Source organism: Salvelinus sp. IW2-2015, linkage group LG20, assembly GCF_002910315.2.
Source record: "Salvelinus sp. IW2-2015 linkage group LG20, ASM291031v2, whole genome shotgun sequence".
NCBI lineage: Eukaryota > Metazoa > Chordata > Actinopteri > Salmoniformes > Salmonidae > Salvelinus > Salvelinus sp. IW2-2015.
Genome location: NC_036860.1, coordinates 71,419,977 through 71,443,220, shown reverse-complemented (window position 1 = coordinate 71,443,220; position 23,244 = coordinate 71,419,977). Strand labels below are relative to the sequence as shown.

At 46.5% G+C, this 23,244-nt stretch overlaps 1 protein-coding gene across 1 annotated transcript in view; it reads left to right on the top strand.

The window, feature by feature from the left end:
• The window catches only part of LOC111981998 (LIM and SH3 domain protein 1), a 36,424-nt gene that overhangs the window by 8,427 nt on the left and 4,753 nt on the right, over positions 1–23,244 (top strand). The window contains exons 2-5 of the mRNA XM_024013505.2: positions 1,924–2,018; positions 10,029–10,113; positions 19,793–19,900; positions 22,771–22,849. Coding sequence (XP_023869273.1) covers positions 1,924–2,018; positions 10,029–10,113; positions 19,793–19,900; positions 22,771–22,849 — 367 coding nt within the window. The remainder of the gene's footprint in view (positions 1–1,923; positions 2,019–10,028; positions 10,114–19,792; positions 19,901–22,770; positions 22,850–23,244) is intronic.

Genomic DNA, 23,244 nt, shown 5'->3' with positions numbered 1-23,244 from the left:
TTGCTCCCACAGTTGATTTCTTCAAACCAAGCTGCTTACCTATTGCAGATTCAGTCTTCCCAGCCTGGTGCAGGTCTACAATTTGTTTCTGTGTCTTTGACAGCTCTTTGTCTCGCCATAGTGGAGTTTGGAGTGTGACTGTTTGAGGTTGTGGCGGGTGGTCTTTATACTGATAACAAGTTCAAAACAGGCCATTAATACAGGACGATGGAGACAGAGGAGCCTCTTAAAGAAGAAGTTACAGTCTGTGAGACAGATCTTGCGCTTGTTTCTAGTGGACCAAATACTTTATTTTCCACCATAATTTGCAAATAAATTTCATTAAAAATCCTACAATGTTTTTCTGGATTTCCCCCCCTCATTTTGTCTGTCATAGTTGAAGTGTCCTATGATGAAAATTACAGGCCTCTCTCATCTTTTAAGTGGAGAACTTGCACAATGTGGCTGACTAAATTACTTTTGCCCCATGTATGGTGTGTGTAGGCGAGTAGTGGAGAATGTTTATGATGAAAATGAAGAGGAGAACGGGATGGCTTGAGTTAGAGAACCCCAGGAGCCATGTTAATACGACCGCTTGCTTACTCTCTCCCTCCTCTCTCTTCTCGCCTCCCTTGACTGCAGAACGCCAGCATGCCTCACTCCCTGCATTGCTCTCATCACCCCTCCCTCCCTGTCGCCCCCTCCCTTATCACGCTCCTTCCTCTTTCCCTTCCAGGCCTCCTCCTCGGTTCCCCTCTGAACGCCTCAGGCCACAGACAGCCGTGCCTCGGAGAGAGAGGGGGAGAGAGCGGTGGGTGGGGGTGTCGGACTACGAAGAATAAGGGCTGTTGTGAATATGGTTTCGACGGGAAGAACAGACCCGGTTGTGGAGATTCGAACAGATGGACATAAATAGGAAGAGAGAGGGTGCAATCAACTTGAACACGGGATTTTTCCAGCCAGTTCAGTCATCCCCAGAGGCCATGTGCTCTGTTTGCAGTGTATTGTATGGGTGAGTAGGGTCAGGGCAGGGAAACTGGTTCAGTCACTAGATGTGTGTGTGTGTGTGTGTGTGTGTGTGTGTGTGTGTGTGTGTGTGTGTGTGTGTGTGTGTGACGCGTGCGTATTTCTGAGTAACGTTCGATCTCCACACAAGGCCAGGAATATCAAGGGGTCGTGACTTTGAGGCCCTGATTATGCTGCCAACTAGGTTAACAACCTTTTCCAGGACATTTGGCTCTTAATTAAACACCGTGTTTGTCCTCAGCTGTTCGCATCATTGTGCAACCTCTTCAGAGAATAGGCTGACCGTTTTCCGAGTGGCGTTAATGGAATAAGAAGGAGTGCTGGATGCCTGGGGCAGTTGGAATGACTTTCCAACTGCACACACCTGCCTCTCCATCCACCACGGCAGGACTTTCTTCCAGGCTGCTCAAACGAGCAGGTTTCGTCACTAAAACACGATCAAAACTGTTCAGGGATCCTCAATGCTGCTTTGTTCTATGAGGGAGTTTACTTTTACAGATGGGTGCTTAGTCGGCGGGTGGGGTGCCACGGTGGACGTTGGCAGTTCTCTCTAAAAGTGGATGTGGCTCTGTGCTCTAAACGGTGTCTAGTCAGCCGCTGGGCTTCAGGCATGGGTTTTTGCAAACATGCTCGCCCTCAGCCTCTTTCGCCACACAGCCACACGTCCCCCTGGCATGGCTTATAAATAACCACCGCGTAGAGATGTCCAGAGGAAGTTGCCTCGACAAACAGACCCCTCTCTCTCTCTCTCTCCGTTCTCCCTCTTTCCTCCAGCTAAGATGGTTATGGCCTTATTCATCCAAATATGGCACTTCCTGGTGTGAATATGCTGTGTGGTTTAGGTCCTCCATGCTAGCATTGAGAACAGTGAAACGAATGTCTAATCTCTCTCTCTCTCTCTCTCTCTCTCTCTGACAGTACTGGCACAAAGGATGCTTCAGCTGTGAGATCTGCAAAATGACTCTAAACATGAAGAATTACAAAGGCTTTGAGAAGAGACCATACTGCAATGCGTAAGTAGTACCCAAGTGTGTGTGTGTGTGTGTTTGAGAAACCAAGGTGGTGTGTGTAATGTTACAGACCCAGCTTTGTGTACTTCAGAGCAGTGTAGAGGCTCCCTTATCTCCTTGTCTCCAGTTGTGTCTCTGGCTCACCAAAGAGAAGGGCTGTGTGTGGTGTGGAAAAGAGCACGCTTTACACCCCTTTTCACACACCCCGTCCTCTGGGGGTCAACAAGAGAAATTCCAGAAGTTCCTCAGCAGTGACACACACCAGCCCACACACACACACACACTCCCACTCCCATTCAAGCCCACGCTCCCACGGCTGGTTAGGAATCCTTGGAATTCCAATCTCTCCGCTCCAATCATTTTTGATTGTGTGTTTGGGGAAAGAAGGCGTGGCTTCATGTTCTGTTCATCTACACACAGTTTAAGTCCCCCCCCCTTCCCGTCACGACAACGTTTCCCCCCCCCTTCCCTCACCAGTCCCCTTCCCTCACGTACACACAGTTTAGTCCCCCCCCCTTCCTCACGTACACACAGTTAGTCCCCCCCTCCCTCACGTACACACAGTTAGTCCCCCCCTTCCCTCACGTACACACAGTTAGTCCCTTCCCTCACGTACACACACAGTTAGTCCCCCCCTTCCCTCACGCCCCCCTTCCCTCACACACCACAGTTAGTCCCCCCCTTCCCTCACGTACACACACAGTTAGTCCCCCCTTCCCTCACGTACACACAGAGTCCCCCCCTTCCCTCACGTACACACACAGTTAGCCCCCCTCCCCCACACACACAGTTAGTCCCCCCCTTCCCTCACGTACACACACAGTTAGTCCCCCCCTTCCCTCACGTACACACACAGTTAGCCCCCCCCCTTCCCTCACGTACACACACAGTTAGTCCCCCCCCCTTCCCTCACGTACACACACAGTTAGTCCCCCCCCTTCCCTCACGTACACACACAGTTAGTCCCCCCCCCCTTCCCTCACGTAACACACAGTTAGTCCCCCCCTCTCTCACGTACCACACAGGATTCCCTCACGAACAACAGTTGGTACAGTTGGTTCCCTCACGTACACACACAGTTGGTTACATGCATGCACTTAATACATACATGCCTAGCTAGGAAAATACAAACTCTATTTTACTAATGTTACACCCTTGCAACCTCCTCCACCGCTTCTCAATATGTTCGTCCCTCTGCCCAGAATCCAACACATGCGTCCATTTTGAATACTGGAGAGTAGGGATTTTCCCACGAACATCCTACTTCTCTAGTCGCTCTTAGATCCCGATCTTTCAGAGAAATCATGCGGCTTTGCCTTTAGCAGGATAATCTCGACTCTCTCCTCAGACCTCCGTTCTCGCTATCCCTCCGTCAGGAAGCAGGCCCGTCCAGACTGTATTGCTCTTCTTTCCATTTGTGTAAATCCCTATCCGTTAGTTAGGGTTTACACCCCATCAGCGGAGGAGACTCCCTCTCCAGGGAAAGAATGCTGGCTCTAACTCCTCTATCTGTGTTGTGGTTGTACTGTGGTAAACTATGCTATAATCATCGTTTAAAAAAAAAAATCTGTCAGCAGCTGATAGACGCCTGTTTGTTTACCCTGAACGCTGCCCACCCACAGCTGGGCTGGGAATCCCTGTGCCCTGATTAGTCGGCCAGCTCACAGGGGGATTGCGGGAGATTTAGGACGGACGTGACAGATTGGACGTTTTTCTCGGCGATTTGTTTCCGTGGAGTTTGAGAGGGAGAAGCGCGCGCCTTGGGCAAGCTACTGTCATACCGTTGTTGTTCTCATGACCCCCGGATTCACAAACGCTGCAAACAAACTGGAATTGAATCAATAGTGTTTATAGAGGCCGTTTCACCTTGACCAGTCCCACCATGTTCTATAGCAGGCAAATTCAAATCTGGACCTCCCAAGTCAGTACCATTGTTGATTAGGCCTGGGAACCGCCAGGGACCTCGCCGTACGATGTTATCCACTGTACTTAGGTGCCCGTACGATATGCATTGCGACGCACGGTTCTATATGCATTGCGACGCACGGTTCTATATGCATTGCGACGCACGGTTCTATATGCATTGCGACGCACGGTTCAATATGCATTGCCATTCGATACCGATTTGATGTTCCAAAGATATGACTCTGTGCATGTGTGTCTGCTGCAGAGAGACGAGAGAGAGCACGGGAGGAATGAGTTTTGATCAGTCATGGAAATAAGTGCTGAAAACATGTTGCCTCACTGTTTAAGAAGATGGAGAAGGAACTATTGGATGACAATGCCCGGCGTTTTGGCGCAGGTACAGCCGAGGAGCACTAGCTTAACCCCACTTTTTGTTATTTTATGTTTACAAATCGATACTTTGATAATCAGCTGTAGTACTTTGACTCGATCTTCCCCTCTTATCTGTGACTGCGATACCAGGTGGGTGCAATGAATTATCAGGATGGGTAGGACAGACACCCAGCAGTACTCCGGACCTCCAGGCTCAGATTTGAATAGCCCTGTTCTCTAGTAACACAGTGGGCAAGTTTGACTTTCAAATTGTGTGCAGCTGTATTGTTCGTCAATAACAGAAGTCAACACGAGCCATTCTTTCAGAGAGAATGACATAATCCCAGTGTTGTCGCCACACAGGTACTTTCCAGTTTGCCCAAGCGCTCAGTGCCGGGTCTTGATAGAAACTGATTTGGATAAGAACCCCAGTCAGTGAAATATCTCAGCCAGACATGTTTTAACATTTTCGACTCGGTCTAATGGCTTCTGTCGGTCTCCCTGTGTGGATGTCAAGTCCGACTAGAATTCACAACGGCTCGGTCTTAGTAGAACACAGAGCTGTCTACACCAGCTCAGTCCCACAGGTAAAACCAGAGGTCTACTACTATATATCTACTCTATAGTACTCTGCCCCAGCCTACCTCAGAGTAGCTGCCATTGACGTTTTGCCTAACCATGATCCGGGGTCACGTCAGGTGTTCTCATCCCGTTTTAAGGGTTAGGCTAATTAATTTAGCGTTGGGGGTTAAACTGATCCTCGATCAGCTACTTTGTCCTTGAGTGCCCCCTATGGACAGGAGTGGGTGTGACCTTCCAGAAAGTTCTTTTTCCACCCGCTCCTAGTTCCACTATGCTACTAACCCTCACTCTCTCCTCCAGTAAGGGGTTAGTTCCTGTTCTATCATGTTGACTGTTAAGAGAGCAGTAGTGTGTGTTTGTGGCTGTCATTGATAGCAGGGGGAGGCAGTGTGTGACTCCTAACCTTGTTACACTGCAGCCTGACAGATGAGTGTTGTCGGTTACCTACTCATGCATGTACAGGCATTGCATAGCCTTTATGCGCGCAGAACACACATTATTGTATGACTAACTTTGTAACTTTGTGGGGACACAATTCAGTCCCGTTCAAAATCCTATCTTCCTTAACCCTAAACCTAGCTCTTAACCCTAATTCTAACACTAGTTCTAACCTTAACCCTAAACCCCCTAGAAATAGCATTTGACCTTGTGGGGACTAACAAAATGTTCCCAATTTGTTTGTTTACTTTTCTTGTGGGGACTTCTGGAACAAGCAAGTATAGTTAAACTCGTCCACACGCATACTACACACCAATACAAGCTCAAACACACAATGAGTATCAGGTATCTGTGTGCCAGCTGCACATTGGTCTCTCTGTTCCATGCTGAAGCAGCCTAAAGCACAAAGACGCTCTGTAGAGCACACGCTGGCCACCACCACAAACCAACCAGACACACCCGTATCCCCAAATAAAACCTACAAGCAATCTGTTGACCAAAGCCACCCAGTCACACTCCTAGTGCTCTAAAGAACAGCACCGCGGGTTACAACAGGGTGCTGTTACCGAACGTAACGCGTGACAATGGCAAACTGAGCTCGCTCAGCCTGACCTATGCCGCCACTAGCACAGTCAACCGCTACATTTGAATGGAATCTGATAGCAGCAGCCTCTCTGCCTTTTCAGGAACGTGTGTGTTTGAGCATACGCGGGCCTGTGTGTGCTTGCATGCTCGAGTGCAAGGAGCGTTTCAGGTAGCCTAACCGTTAGAGGGTTTCCAGTTCAAATCCCGGGTCCGACAGGAGAAATCGTCCAGGAAGTGAGCTGGCAACCAGATGGTTGCCGGTGTCAAATCCTCGATGCCTTTGCCTGCCGTTGTGCCCTTGAGCAAGGCCCTTAACCCCCACACAACAGCAGCTCCCTGGTTGCTCAGTGTGGCAGCTCCCCACACCTCTCCAAAAAACCTGTATGKGGGGGGGGGGGGGGGGGGGGTTGGTTAAAAGCAGAAGTAACATTTTGGTTGGTCCTCGTTTGCAATTTACCAATAAAGTAATCTTAATATCACACAGAGCCTGTAAAGTGCTCTGTTCAGCACTTTCACAGTACTCTGGGCTCACACTCCCTCTCTGCTGTGTGTGGGTTTAAAAGTGCTTGTTAATTAGCTTCTCATTCCTGGTAGTAGATAATTGCACCGCGTTCTTCAGAAGGCCTCATTGTTTGAGGCTTTGAGCTCGTCCATCTCTCTACATCAGTTTAAATGGAAATTCAATGTGTTTACCAAGTCGTCAAGGAAACACAAAACATATGACCTAACTGGGATACCCCGAGGCATGGAGAGGGGGGAGATTGAGGTCGTCCCACCCCCTGGGGCATGCTGGGTAGTGGAGTCCATATGAGCAGCTAGATTCAGTTGATTTTTTTTTTCTCTCCATGTTGACCTGAACCTCGTTGTGCTTCTCGCTGCCTTCAGGACAACTGAGTGAACTGGCAGGCCGCATAAGGAGGAGTGCAGCTGAGTTTAGCAGGAAAAGCTCTGGTGTATAAAAACATACTTGTACGCATCGCTTACACAGATCAGGAATCAGTACGCAAGTCTGCAGTGCGGGGCTTTTGGAATTGTGCTCGGTGTGTATGTAGAATGTGTTTGGGTCCTTGAAGCGTGTGTTTGAGGCAGAGCGTTTTTCAAGGGCAGTGGGAGGTGGGACTGACTGGCTTGGTTCCGTGTGTGTGTGGTTGACCAGACCAGAAATCCCCTAAAACCTATTCAAGAAGAGCTTTGTGTTCATGCTCTGGTGGAAAACACCATGACAATTTTCCCTGTGACCGTGTTTCTCCCTGGCCCTCCCTCTTTCCCTCTTTCTGTGTTGCATTCTGTTACTCTTCCTGTTTCCACACCTGCTACGACTCTCAACCAGGCATTTAGTAACCTTGAAAGAAACGGCTCCCCACAACCCATACCCCTCTGACAGTCACCTCTGTTGACGGTGACAGGAGACCCATAGAAACAGACTTTTTGTATTCTGTTAGAGATCTAGAGATTCTGTTAGTCATCTGTTAGTCATCTGTCTGCAGTGGTTCCTAATTCACACGGGAGACAAACTCGAACAATGACTAAGGTTTATTTGAAATGCCTTGCTTTTCTTAAAATTCTAGCCCCTTTAAAGTCAAATCTGGACCTCGAAGCCAGTTCCATTGCTTTTTAAAAAATAATTCCCTGATTTACCCCTTTTCTAGACTAGGGCTCCCGAAAAAAGCTTTTGGGGGGTCGTGAATCTGAATGGATCAAATACATTTTTCCCCCTTCATTTTAATAGGCTGCATTTACGTTATTTTTTTTATATTGATACCTTTTCCCATTCGACCTGGTTACTAACACAGGCTTACAGTATTGCATCAAATTATTGTCTCAAAAACATCTAATCGGTCTGGATTGTTGACCAATGACCAGTCATTAGCATTGGAGTGCCAAGGCGGGAAGCGCATATTCAGAATAGTGACTAGAAAGCACTTGCCTGGCAAAAACAGTACGTTTACACTACCGGTCAAAAGTTTTAGAACACCTACTCATTCAAGAGTATTTATTGAATAATTTCAAACCTATGAAATAACACAGATGGAATCCTGTAGTAACCAAAAAAAGTGTTAAACAAATCAAAATACATTTTATACTTGAGATTATTCAAATAGCCACCATTTGCCTTGATGACAGCTTTGCACACTCTTGGCATTCCCTCAACCAGCTTCACCTGGAATGCTTTTCCAACAATCTTGAAGGAGTTCCCACATATACTGAGCACTTGTTGGCTGCTTTTCTTACACTCTGCGAAGCCGACTCATCCCAAACCATCTCAATTTGGTTGAGGTCGGGAGATTGTGTAGGCCAGGTCATCTGATGCGGCACTCCATCACTTTCCTTCTTGGTAAAATAGCCCTTACACTGCCTGGAGGTGTGTTGGGTGATTATCCTGTTGAAAAACAAATGATAGTCCCACTATGCCCAAACCAGATGGGATGGATTATTGCTGCAGAATGCTGTGGTAGCCATGCTGGTTAAGTGTGCCTTGAATTCTAAATAAATCACTGACAGTGTCAACAGCAAAGCCCCCCCACCATAACACTTCCTCCTCCATGCTTCACGGTGGGAAATACACATGCGGAGATCATCCGTTCACCCACACCGCGTTTCACAAAGACACGGCGGTTGGAACCAAAAATCTCTAATCTGGACTCCAGACCAAAGGACACATTTCCACCAGTCTAATGTCCATTGCTCGTGTTACTTGGCCCAATCAAGTCTCTTTTTATTGGTGTCCATTAGTAGTGGTTTCTTTGCAGCAATTTGACCATGAAGGAAAACGCTGTCTCCTCTGAACAGTTGATGTTGAGATGTGTCTGTTACTTGAACTCTGAATTATTTATTTGGGCTGCAATTTCTGAGGTTGGTAACTCTGCTGCAAAGGATAAGTTCATTAGAGGTAACTCTGGGTCTTCCATTCCTATAGCGTTCCTCATGAGAGCCAGTTTCATCATAGTGCTTGTTGGGTTTTGCGACTGCCCTTGAAGAAACTTTCAAAGTTCTTAATTTTCTGTATTGACTGACCTTAATGTCTTAAAGTAATGATGGACTGTCGTTTCTTTGCTTATTTGAGCTGTTCTTGCCATAATATGGACTTTTACCAAATAGTGCTATCTTCTGTATACTCCCCCTACCTTGTCACAACACAACTGATTGGCTCAAATGCATTAAGGAAATAAATTCCACAAATGAATTTAACAAGACGCACCTGTTAATTGAAATGCATTCCAGGTGACTACCTCATGAAGCTGGTTGAGAGAATGCCAGGAGTGTGCAAAGCTGTCACCAAGGCAAAGGGTGGCTACTTTGAAGAATCTCAAATATAAAATATATTTTGATTTGTTTAACACTTTTTTGCATACTACATGATTCCATATGTGTTATTTCATAGCTGTGATGTCTTCACTATTATTCTACAATGTAGAAAATAGTAAAAATAAAAACCCTTGAATAAGTAGGTGTTCTAAAACCTTTGACCGGTAGTGTGTATTATCCACATAAAATACAGTTTAGCAATCTGCTACGGCAATATGGCTCCTTGGCGATTTTCATTGATCATTTTCCTATTTCAGATAGACATAGTTTGGGTGGGTTGTCATTATATACCTCGGTGGGTGGTATTGGCTGTATGTCTAAATATAGCTGTAACATCACACAACCTTCAATCCTTATGCGATGAAGGTGTAACATTCTGGCAAATGAATTACGGTATTTGCGAGGAAGAGAGGCTACAGACGGACCATGATTTCCGTCTGATCCTGTAACCCCCGCTGCGTACAGGTAGGCTGTGTGGTCCTGCTTGGCCTGGACTCCAGGGAAGTGACCTGAGATCTCTCGTTCATATTGGCTGCAAACATGACTTTCAGTTCAAAACGCAGGCTTAAAACTCACTTTGTTTCTGTGCCTAAAGTCAAATCGACAAAACAAAAAAGTCTACACCTGTTTTTTTTTGTTTTTGTTGCATGTGACAAATAATTGAAATGTTATCTTGTGTTTTGAAAATGCATCACCGTTTTGTGGCTGTAATTACAGCGGGTTAAAAGGTGTGCGTGTGTGTGAACCACAGTTTTAGACGGTGTGCCTGTGTGAATGCTCTGTGCTAATGTGTTCCTCCTCCTCCCTCTCCTGTGTTTTTTACAGACACTACCCCAAGACAAACTTCACCTGCGTGGCCGACACTCCTGAGAACCTCCGCCTCAAACAGCAGAGCAAGATGCAGAGCCAGGTACCTACCTACTCACCAGAACACAGATACTCCCGGTCCACAGGCCTCATAAGGCCGTCAGTGTGGAAGTAATTAGAGATGCGTACAAAGGCCTCACCACTGATCCTCATATTGAAATGTATCTATGACGCTCTGGCTCTAATGACCTATGACGCTCTAATGACCTATGACGCTCAGGCCTATTTGTGGAGACACTCCTTTAAACTGCTGGGATTTATGTGCAGTCTCTCTCCCACATGTTAGCGTAGAGTCATCCTCCATTTTTCGCCATCTTCCTCCTCTGTTCTCTGCCTGTGTCATCGCTGATTCGCCTCAACTCGTGGCTCTCCTTTTCCTCCACTTCGGCGCTTTCCCCTCCCACTGTTCTCCTCTCTTTCGTTCATTCATATTTGACCTCCTCCAGACAAAGTACCCCCCCCCCCCCCCCCCCCCCCCCCCCCCCCCCCCCCCCCCCCCCCCCCCCCCCCCCCCCCCCCCCCCCCCCCCCCCCCTCCCCCCCCCCCTTTCCCCCCCCCTCTCCCCCCCCCTCATTCCCCCCCCCCCCCCAACGCCCCCCCCCCCCCCCCCCCCCAATGGAGCGCCCCCCTCTTTATGACGAAGATCCTCTCTCTGTCTCCGCTTCTCTCTTTTTTGCATTCCTCTCATTTCCTTCCTCTTCAGATTTCACTTTTATCTCTTCCTCCTTCGACCGCCCTCCTCCCTCTTCCTGTGTCAGTGCCTTCCTTTCTCTGCTCTCTCCCTCTCGTAAAGTATTGTAATGAGGTGTGACAGACCTCCCTACCCTGCTACCATAGCAATAGGGTTCCCGTGGCAACACTGCAGGCGTTGGTGAGGGGGATAGAGGAGAAGCGGCCCCAGTTCCCCGCACGCACCCTCAACTTCCACGCGCACACACTCACATGATGAGCTCGCATGGACACGCGCGCGCACACACGGGACGTACAGTAGCTGGCTACACACACACACACACACACACACACAGATGTTGACGGTTTCCCGAGACGCACGGAGAGTTTGAGTCAGAGCCTATTTCCTGTCTTCTCCTCTAATAATCTATGACAGGGCCTCTGTGCTACGGCCACACACTATATTCAGGAAACATCTATGGGATGCTCACAATGGACCCGTAGTCAGCCACAATTACATGGAGTATTCCCCCCACACACACACACACACACTTACACAACTCACACACAGCTACATTTCATAAATCCTTTCGTATATATTAACAAGCATGTTCTCATATGTGTGACTACGATACGTATTTAGGAGGACTGGTTATTAGTTGTTGTGGGTTGAGCAGACTAACACCCCCCGTGCAGAAAAACCGCCATCTGTGCCCGTCTCTTTCTCTCTGATCTCTCCAACAGCTCTTCTTTCTTTTTTTGCCACAAGAGTCATGTGGCCTGGAAACTATAGTCCGACTGAGCCCCGATGCCCCCTCACTGGCGTCTCTCTCTCTCGTTCCATCTCTTTCTCTGTATAAAGTGAGAGGATGACTAGAAGACTAGAGTCGGAGAAATGGCCATCGCAGTCACAGTCCGGACCCATGCTCATTAATAGCACCACCGCCAATCCGGATTACATGCAGAGGGGAGGGGTGGTGTGTGTGTGTGTGTGTGTCGACGTTAGCTGTGGATTAGCAGCCACACTGACTGACAGTCTGTGTGTGTAGTCTTTCAATCGGCTCCCAGGGGGCCTCCAAGAGGACTGGGAGGATCCTAGAAGACCAGTAAACAAACAGACCGAGGCAACATGGCCACACAGAGATAAGAGTCCAGCCACACACACATTCTCAGAGGAGGCTAATGAGACCACTGACAGATGCTGGAGCCGAGTATCTCCAGCAGCAACCTACAGAGAAGATCAACCAGCTCCACGTCTCTGCTACGTGTAAACACACACACAGCCTACATCATATGACAACGTGCAGTAGCTCTGAAACGGACACACACACACACACACCACCAACTCTTTAGTGTGCAGAGAGCAAATCTCCAATCTCATCTTTATTATAGCAATAACAGGTGACCCAGTTTGAGTATTTTGGTCTGTTTCTTTCCACCCTCCAAATAGACTGTTATTCTGGTACATCCTGTGATAGAAGGCTGATTTCTAGGGTCTGAGGCCTGGGGGCTGCTGGGAGATCCGGACATGGTTTTGGGGGGTTGGGAGTGTTAAGACTGGGGGTGAAAGGTTATGAGAGACAGTTGGCCCTAATAACACTGTCTGGAAAATGCATTGGTTTGTCATACTGCTAGAACAGGAGAGTGGTGTTGTAGCCAGTAGACTACAGTACAGGGATTGATGGGAAGATCTGAAAGTCAGTCGTCAGTAAAACTATTTGGTTTTACGACTAATGATCACATATAGTGCATTCGGGAAGTATTCAGACCCCTTGACTTGTTCCACATGTTACATTGGCGCCTTATTCTTAAATGAATGAAGTAATTTTTTCCCCCCTCATCAATCTACACACAATATCCCATAATGACAAAGCAAAAACAGGTTTTTAGAAATGTTTGCAAATGTATGTACACTACTGTTCAAAAGTCTGGGGTCACTTAGAAATGTCCTTTTTTTATATAAAGAAAATCACTTTTTTGTCCATTTAAAATGACATCAAATTGATCAGAAATTCAGTGTAGACATTGTTAATGTTGTACTTGACTATTGTAGCTAGAAACGGAAGATTTTATTCCCAGCTACCTGGAAGGCCAGCATCCTGGAGTCGCCTCTTCACTATTGACGTTGAGACGGGTGTTTTGCGGGTACTATTTAATGAAGCTGCCAGTTGAAGACTTGTGAGGCGTCTATTTCTCAAACTAGACAGTCTAATGTACTTGTCCTCTTACTCAGTTGTGCACCGGGGCCTCCCACTCTTTCTATTCTGGTTAGAGCCAGTTTGCGCTGTTCTGTGAAGGGAGTAGTACACAGCGCTGTACGAGATCTTCAGTTTATTGGCAATTTCTCGCATGGAATAGCCTTCATTTCTCACAACAAGAATAGACTGACGAGTTTCAGAAGAAAGTTCTTTGTTTCTGGCCATTTTGAGCCTGTAATCGAACCCACAAATGCTGATGCTCCAGATACTCAACTAGTCTAAAGACTAGCAGTTTTATTACTTCTTTAATCAGGACAACAGTTTTCAGCTGTGCGAACATAATTCTGAAAGGGTTTTCTAATGATCAATTAGCATTTTAAAATGATAAACTTGGATTAGCTAACAACTTGCCTTTGGAACACAGGACTGATGGTTTCTGATAATTGGACTATGTAGATATTCCATAAAATATCAGCTGTTTCCAGCTACAATAGTCATTTACAACATTAACAATGTCTACACTGTATTTCTGATCAATTTGTTATTTTAATGGTCAAATTTGCTTTTCTTTCAAAAACAAGGACATTTCTAAGTGAACCCAAACTTTTGAAAATTTACATAAGTATTCAGACCCTTTACTCAGTACTTTGTTTAAGCACCTTTGGCAGCGATTACAGTCTCGAGTCTTCTTGGGTATGACGCTACAAGCTTGGCACACCTGTATTTGGGGAGTTTCTCCCATTCTTCTCTGCAGATCCTCTCAAGCTCTGTCAGGTTGGATGGGGTGCTTTGCTGCACAGATATTTTCAGATCTCTCCAGAGATGTTCAAGTCCGGGCTCTGGCTGGGCCACTCAAGGACATTCAGAGACGTGTCCCACTCCTGCATTGTCTTGGCTGTGTGCTTAGGGTCGTTGTCCTGTTGGAAGGTGAACCTTCGCCCCAGTCTGAGGTCCTGAGCTCTCTGGAGCAGGTTTTCATCAAGGATCTCTACTTTGCTCTGTTCATCGTTGCCTTGATCCTGACTAGTCTCCCAGTCCCTGCCTCTGGAAAAACATCCCCACAGCAGGATGCTGCCATCACCATGCTTCACTGTAGGGATGGTGCCAGGTTTCTTCCTGTTGGCATTCAGGCCAAATAGTTCAATCTTGGTTTCATCAGACTAGAGAATCCTTGTTTCTCATGGTCTGAGTCCTTTCCTTTAGGTGCCCTTTGGCAAACTACAAGCGGGCTGTCATGCCTTTTACTGAGAAGTAGCTTCTCTCTGGCCACTCTACCATAAAGGCCTGATTGGTGGAGTGCTGCAGAGATGGTTGTCCTTCTGGAAGGTTCTCTCATCTCAACAGAGGAACTCTGGAGTTCTGTCAGTCTTGGTGGTTCCAAACTTCTTCCATTTAAGAATGGAGGCCACTGTGTTCTTTGGGATCTTCACTGCTGCAGACTCTTTTTTTGTACCCTTCCTCAGATCTGTGCCTCGACACAATCCTGTCTCAGAGCTCTACTGACATCCTTCAACCTCATGGCTTGTTTTTTGCTCTGACATCCACTGTCAGCTGTGGGACCTTTTTATATAGACAGGTGTGTGCCTTTCCAAATCATGTCCAATCAATTGAATTTACCACAGGTGGACTCCCAAGTTGTAGAAACATCTCAAGGATGATCAATGGAAACAGGATGCACCTGAGCTCGATTTCGAGTTGTGTAGCAAAGGGTCTGAATACTTCGGTAAGTCATTTCTTTGTATTTTTATTTTTAATAAATGTGCAAAGATTTCCCCAACCTGCCTTCGCTTTGTCATTATCAGGTATTGTGTGTAGATTGACTGAAATTATTTCATCCATTTTAGAATAAGGCTGTAATGTAACAACATTTGGAAAAAGTGATGGAGTTTGAATACCTTCCAAACGCGCTGTATGGCCAGAAATTCAAATTGGCAGTTTACATGCAAAAATGATGTACTTTTTCTGTCTTTCACTTAAACACGGGAGGAACCAGAAAGATCAAATGTTGTTGAAAAGAGTTTGTGTGTGCAGCCTGAATTTAGCACTAATGGAACACACCCGTCACACACACATTGTGAATTATGGCCCAGTCATCTCCTGCCTATCCTCACAATGTGTGTGTGTGTGGGGGGGGACAGGTCAGCACTCTGTAGAGCTGTGTCAGTCAAACAGCAGCCAGGTGACCTGTGGTCAAGGAGTGTTTAGAGCCGCAGACCCTGACCAACATGAGTCAGCATGGGTTCCAATCTGGCCCAGAGTGCACCTCTACCTACTTTCCTGTCTACCAATAGACCAATCAAATACGTAGGGTGTGGGACTGCCCAATCCTTAAAACAACAGTCAGTCAGGCTGGCTGGCTGTCAGAGGAGAGGAGTGTAGTCATAGAAATAGAATATCTAGATTTAGGATAGATATTGTATTTCTGAGTGTGAGACTGGATGGGGTGCTGCTTGGTAATGGATTATGGCAGCAGGCTCTTCCAGGGGGGGGCAGGCAGCCGGATATTAGTTATTGGTGCGGTCTAGCACCAGAGAGGGAAGTGATTGTCATTTTTGAAATGTCACTGGGCCTGTATTGTGTTTCATAGGGAACCTGAGTATGTATATACTTCTGTGTGTGTATGAGTTGGTACTTCTGTGTGTGTATGAATCCACAAGTGTTGCGTCATCGGTACAGTAGGCCAGCTGTGTGTGAGGGAGAGCTGCTGTGTTGTCATTAGAGTGATACCCATCTGATTACATGGGCTGGTCACTTCCTGTCGTACTGAGGGTCACACTGGGAAGGGATGGGTAAACACACACACACACACACACACACACACACACACACACACACACACACACACACACACACACACACACACACAAAGACCTATGCATCAGGGTTTCCGGTAATAGCAGGCTTTTGGCTCTAATTTAGCTTTTATTTTTATATATAAATAGGAAAGCCGATTTAATAAAATAAATTGGCCAATTGTCCGGTGGAGGAAAAAATCTAATTGCGAAATAATGAATGTTTTGCCTATTCATTGGTGGTAATACCAGTCAATGTAAATACATTTAACTGGTCATGCTTATCGGTCTGTAGGTTCATTTGTATCATACATGTCAGACAGCACGAGAGCTGCTGCTGAAGTGTCTCAAAAGACAAATGCATAGGGTGCTTTCAAAACATGGAACTTCAGGTCGGGAAGCCGGACCTCTAGAAAGAGGCCCGAGTTCCAGACTTGGAATTCCCGAGTTGGATGACTGTTCAAAACTAGTTTTCCCAGTCGGAGCTAGTTCTTTATTTTATCCCCCCCCTATCCAAAGGCACAATTTTAGTCATATTAACAACCCATGCTACTTGTTGCATATCAGATCTCCCCTCTTTCTAACAGCTGTTTTCATCTTTCACATGAAACCGCTCGCGTGTGCGGTGCGTGTTTTCCCGCTAATTGCGTTATGGAACGAACATCCGCGCGTATCCTTCTGCGCATTGCTGCCATTTTTATAATGTGATGAATGAATAGCATCAACATTTTAAGCTAAACGTTCTGATCTGTTTCATCAGACGCATTGCTTTTTAACAATTTGACCTACTGGTTGTATGAATTTGGGCTCTATCATCCCACAACTGTCCCAGAATCTGTTTGGAACAGGCTATTTCTTTCTCAACAAACTGACCAATAGAATAGGTCGACTTTGTTTTTACTATGGGGGATAGTACAGTCGTGGCCAAAAGTTGAGAGTGACACAAATATTAATTTTCACAAAGTCTGCTGCATCAGTTTGTATGATGGCAATTTGCATATACTCCAGAATGTTATGAAGAGTGATCAGATGAATTGCAATTAATTGCAAAGACCCTCTTTACCATGCAAATGAACTGAATCCCCAAAAAACATTTCCACTGCATTTCAGCCCTGCCACAAAAGGACCAGCTGACATCATGTCAGTGATTCTCTCGTTAACATAGGTGTGAGTGTTGACGAGGACAAGGCTGGAGATCACTCTGTCATGCTGATTGAGTTCGAATAAAAGACTGGAAGCTTCAAATGGATGGTGGTGCTTGGAATCGTTGTTCTTTTTCTGTCAACCATGGTTACCTGCAAGGAAACACGTGCCGTCATCATTGTTTGCACAAAAAGGGCATCACAGGCAAGGATATTGCTGCCAGTAAGATTGCACCTAAATCAACCATTTATCGGATCATCAAGAACTTCAAGGAGAGCGGTTCAATTGTTGTGAAGAAGGCTTCAGGGCGCCCAAGAAAGTCCAGCAAGCGCCAGGACCGTCTCCTAAAGTTGATTCAGCTGCGAGATCAGGGCACCACCAGTACAGAGCGTGCTCAGGAATGGCAGCAGGCAGGTGTGAGTGCATCTGCACGCACAGTGAGGCAAAGACTTTTGGAGGGTGGCCTGGTGTCAAGAAGGGCAGCAACGAAGCCACTTCTCTCCAGCTCTCCAGGAAAAACATCAGGGACAGACTGATATTCTGAAAAAGGTACAGGGATTGGACTGCTGAGGACTGGGGTAAAGTCATTTTCTCTGATGAATCCCTTTTCCGATTGTTTGGGGCATCTGGAAAAAAGCTTGTCCGGAGAAGACAAGGTGAGCGCTACCATCAGTCCTGTGTCATGCCAACAATAAAGCATCCTGAGACCATTCATGTGTGCGCTTGCTTCTCAGCCAAGGGAGTGGGCTCACTCACAATTTTGCCTAAGAACACAGCCGTGAATAAAGAATGGTACCAACACATCCTCTGAGAGCAGCTTCTCCCAACCATCCAGGAACAGTTTGGTGACGAACAATGCCTTTTCCAGCATGATGGAGCTCTTTGCCATAAGGCAAAAGTGATAACTAAGTGGCTCGGGGAACAAAACATCGATATTTTTGGTTTATGGCCAGGAAACTCCCCAGACCTTAGTCCCATTGAGAACTTGTGGTCAATCCTCAAGAGGTGGGTGGATAAACAAAACCCCACAAATTCTGACAAACTCCATGCATTGATTATGCAAGAATGGGCTGCCATCAGTCAGGATGTGGCCCAGAAGTTAATTGACAGCATGCCCGGGCGGATTGCAGAGGTCTTGAAAAAGAAGGGTCAACACTGCAAATATTGACTCTTTGCATCAACTTCATGTCATTGTCAATAAAAGCCTTTGACACTTATGAAAKGCTTGTAATTATACTTCAGTATTCCATAGTAACATCTGACAAAAATATCTAAAGACACTGAAGCAGCAAACTTTGTGGAAATGAATATTTGTGTCATTTTCAAAACGTTTGGCCACGACTGTAGATTGGCGTAGGCTAGTGATTGTCCTGTTCATTAGGCCTACTTGTCTTGTTGGCTGAGGAAAAGTGAATGTGGACCGTTATTCTAATTTCTTCAAAGTGCACATCAGATGTCCAGTAGAATTAAAATGCTGCCGGTCAAATGTCTGGCGCCACGTTTTCCTAATGGAATCCCTGCTATGCCTATACCATACATCCATGTGCATTAATATACACCCTCTCTGTTGTACCCACACACACACACACACACACCTCTTGGTGTGACCTTATAAGGCTATGTCAGCACATCCTGTATGTATGGTCTCACTGCCCTGGCAACAGGAAGTGACTGTCAACACCACTACTGAGGGAGGGTGGGGGGGGGGGGGGGGCGGGCTTCTCACACACACACACACACTAAAAATCATTAAACTATAGCCTATATTTACATTTTCATTAGTTATATGTACATAGCTCTCTCATTACCTTGTACCCCGTGTGTATATAGCCACGCTATCGTTACTCATTGTGTATTTATTATGGTGTTATTACTTTTCTATTATTTCTCTCTTTTCTCTACGATGTTGGGTAAGTAAGCATTTCACTGTTAGTCTACCTTTGTTGATTTAAAAAATGGCTTTATAACTACATTTGATTTGTTGTTTACGAATCATGTACCGACATAAATGGGATTATTATTTTGTTATTTTTGACTCTGAAACGTTTGACTCTTGGTGTGTGTGTGTGTGAGGATTTACTATGATATACAGTGTGGTCTGACGGGTGTGTGTGTGTGTGAGGATTTACTATGACTATACAGTGTGGTCTGCGGGGTGTGTGTGTGTGTGAGGATTTACAATGACTATACGGTGTGGTCTGACCGGGTGTGTGTGTGTGTGTGTGTGTGAGATTTACTATGACTATACAGTGTGGTCTGACCGGGTGTGTGTGTGAGGATTTACTATGACTATACAGTGTGGTCTGACCGGTGTGTGTGTGTGTGTGAGGATTTACTATGACTATACAGTGTGGTCTGACCGGGTGTGTGTGTGTGTGAGGATTTACTATGACTATACAGTGTGGTCTGACCGGGTGTGTGTGTGTGTGAGGATTTACTATGACTATATCAGTGTGGTCTGACCGGGTGTGTGTGTGAGGATTTACTATGACTATACAGTGTGGTCTGACCGGGTTTGTGTGTGTGAGGATTTACTATGACTATACAGTGTGGTCTGACCGGGTGTGTGTTGTGAGGATTTACTATGACTATACAGTGTGGTCTGACCGGGTGTGTGTGTGAGGATTTTACTATGACTATACAGTGTGGTCTGACCGGGGTGTGTGTGTGAGGATTTACTATGACTATACAGTGTGGTCTGACCGGGTGTGTGTGTGAGGATTTACTATGACTATACAGTGTGGTCTGACCGGGTGTGTGTGAGGATTTACTATGACTATACAGTGTGGTCTGACCGGGTGTGTGTGTGTGTGAGGATTTACTCTATGACTATAAGTGTGGTCTGACCGGGTGTGTGTGAGGATTTACTATGACTATACAGTGTGGTCTGACCGGGGTGGTTGGTGTGTGTGTGTTCCAGGTGCAGTACAAGGAGGAGTTTGAGAAGAACAAAGGGAAAGGTTTCAGTGCTGTGGCCGACACGCCGGAGATGCAGAGAATCAAGAAAACCCAGGACCATATCAGCAACGTACGTCTGTCTGTCAACATTCACACACACACACAGTAGCTATCACAGGACAGGATCAACAACCAGTCCATCTCTCTCCCCTTCACCCTCAGGTTGTCTCAAATGGTACCCTGGTCAAAGTAGTGCACTATATAGGGATCAGGGTGCCATTTGGGACTCAGCCCCTACACTGCCCACCCACTTCATATTCTGAGTGGGTGCCAATCATCACAAGTGCCCAGCCTTTACACACACACACACACACACACACACACACACACACACACACATATATATATATATATTCACTACATGGCCAAAAGTATATGGACACCTGCTCATCGAACATCTCATTCCAAAATCATGGGCATTAATATGGAGTTGGTCCCCCTTTTGCTGCTATAACAGCCACCAGTCTTCTGGGAAGGCTTTCCACTAGATGTCGGGACATTGCTGTGCGGACTTGCTTCCATTCAGCCACGAGCATTAATGAGGTCGGCCACTGATGTTGAGCGATTAGGTCTGGCTCGCAGTCGGCATTCCAATTCATGCCAAAGGTGTTCGATGGGGTTTAGGTCAGGGCTTTGTGCAGGCCAGTCAAGTTCTTCCACAACGATATCAACAAACCATTTTTGTATGGACCTCGCATTGTGTACGGGGGCATTGTCATGCTGAAACAGGAAAGGGCCTTCCCCAAACTGTTGCCACAAAGTTGGAAGCACGGAATCGTCTAGAATGTCATTGTATGCAGTAGCGTTACGATTTCACTTAACTGGAAAGAAGGAGCCTAGCCTGAACAATGAAAACAGACACATTCCATTAGTCCTTCTCCACCAAACTTTACAGTTGGCACTGTACATTCGGGCAGGTTGCGTTCTCCTGCCATCCGCCAAACCCAGATTCGTCCGTCGGACTGCCAGATGGTGAGGCGAGATTCATCACTCCGGAGACCGCGTTTCCACTGCTCTAAGAGTAATGGCACTATTGCACATGGTGTCAGCAATGGGTGTGGCTGAAATAGGGTGTGTCTGTATGTAGATAGATATATATATATATCTACATGCACCTCCTTAGCACTCCATTGATGTGTAGATTGTCTCTGAGTCCAGAAGTACAGTGTGTCTATCAAGGCTGAGTGAAGCCCGGGCACAGGGTTACGTTACTATGTCCCTCTGTGTGATCCTCTGTTGCGGAAGGCCGCTGCCTAGGGCCTTGCTTGCGCTGGCAGACCAAGGAAACACACCCTGGCATCGCAGCACGCAGTTGCCCTGCTCCGCTCTTCTCTAATGACTTAATGAGTATGTGGAGGGTGTTGGTTAATTACTGCTTTCATACAGGAACAGATCCTGTGTGTCTGAGACGGTGGAAACGGACACACACTTATTACCAAACCCCTCCACCCCCTCCCCACACACATCAACACTTCTGCAACCCCAGGCAAATGCAGAGAGGAGAGAAACATCATGAAGTGTTTTGAGAAGTCCGTAGCAACGTCCCAGCTGTTAGGAGTATGTGTGGACAGACCAAGCCAAGGGGCGCGGCTGATCATCTCCGTCTTTCTCTCCCACCTCGGCTGTACACACGCGCAGTAGGCCGGCGAGAGACAGACATGTCAGACATGTCCGGCTATCTTTGAAATGTGAGATGTCCAACTCCAGCCCCCTCTCGTTCACAGCCGTCTGTCTGGACTTGTCTCTCTCTCTCGATCTCTCTCCTTCTTATCTCTCTGTCATATGACTCTAATTGACATTTATTTTGAACTTTCACTTGTTTTCCTCCATCCATCCCTCTCTCCCTTCCTACCGCCTTCTACTTTCTCCTGATTCGTGTAGTGAAGGTTAAGAGGGGTGGGGGCTCTTTTGTGTCCGGGACTGGGACTGGGCTGGGCTTTTCCTGTTCAGTCTCACGCACGCACACGCCATCTCTGTGCAGCCTTCGCCTTCCGGACAAACCGAAGTAATGTCAGACGCACTCTCTCACATAACATATTGAACATATTGCTCGCTCTGTCTCGCCGTCACTGAACGCAACGTCCTCACTCACACGTAACACTGTCGTCTCCTCCAGTCAGTCTGTGAATACACTCTTCTCTGACAACCTGAACACACAGGCCTCTTTCACCCAGCCGGACAGAGAGAGCGGGAGGGAGAAAGAGGGCAGAATCTAGGCTGTGTGTGCCAGTCAGTTTTATGTCAGTCAGGCTGGGAATGTGAGTAGGGCTGTTATACTGCAGTAAAGGATTTGTCTCAGGTTTATTGGGCTGGTGGTCATCTGGAGATGAATGCTGTCCTTGTCTCTCTCTGTGATGTTGGCTGGGTTATTATGTTAGGGCTGGTGTTGATGCCGCTTTGATTTACCTGAATAAACAAGGGGACGTTCTCACCCACTGCTTTTGTTAGATGTTTAGGCGTGATATAGTTAGCACCGTTCTCGTTCTGTTGTCCTACTTTGGATCTCTTTCAATGTCTTACCTTTGCTTTAGGTCTCTGTCTCTCTCGTGTTCGTTCCTCATGTGTCAGCAAGGGTTGTTAGGCAGCGCTGAGGTCACCCAACTTCCTGGCTGCGATGTAATTTCCTCTGTGTCAGCAGGCCTATTGTAGAAACACAGCAGTATGTAGCCTAGCACTGTAGCGCCCCACCTATTACACACAGCCTGCCTGCCTGGGGAGGGATCTGGAGACACCTGCTGGACACAACAGGAACTGTTTTATTTTGCTTCTCGAAATTGCTATCTGCTGGACTGAGAGTCAACAGGATGCAATCAGGGTTTTCTTATCAAACTAAGCAGCACCATACGTGATATCTGGGTATTATATCTAGTCACTCTAGGAGCAAAATGTCACAATGGGAATATAATGTCTGATTTTCGCACGTGTGTTTTGTCTGTACAGATTAAGTACCATGAGGAGTTTGAGAAGAACAGGATGGGAGGAGAAATCCCATCTCCCCAGCCCAACAGCCCCAATCCAGGTACACATGCAGAGAGACACACACACACACACTATGAAAATGCATTTATTAAAGATTCACTGTGCCATTTCTTGGTAGTTTGCCTCATTCCACAAGCAAGTAAAGTGTTGAGAATCATTGTACCATCTATAAAATATGTTTTTCACAACCAAAAATATCGTGTTTTCAGCTGTTTGTGTACAAAACCTAAAGGAAAAGACGCAAAAACTCGACAGAATAACGGGAAGCATCGAAATAGCGCACATAGAACAGATCTACCACTTAGACTTGCTTTTAATGAGGATGACAGATCTATAACTCACATTTTTGTTGTGAATTTTGTTACATTTTGGAGCTTTAACATCCGTGAGAGTAGACATGGTTCCATTATCCCTGGTCATAAAATGTGTTTGATC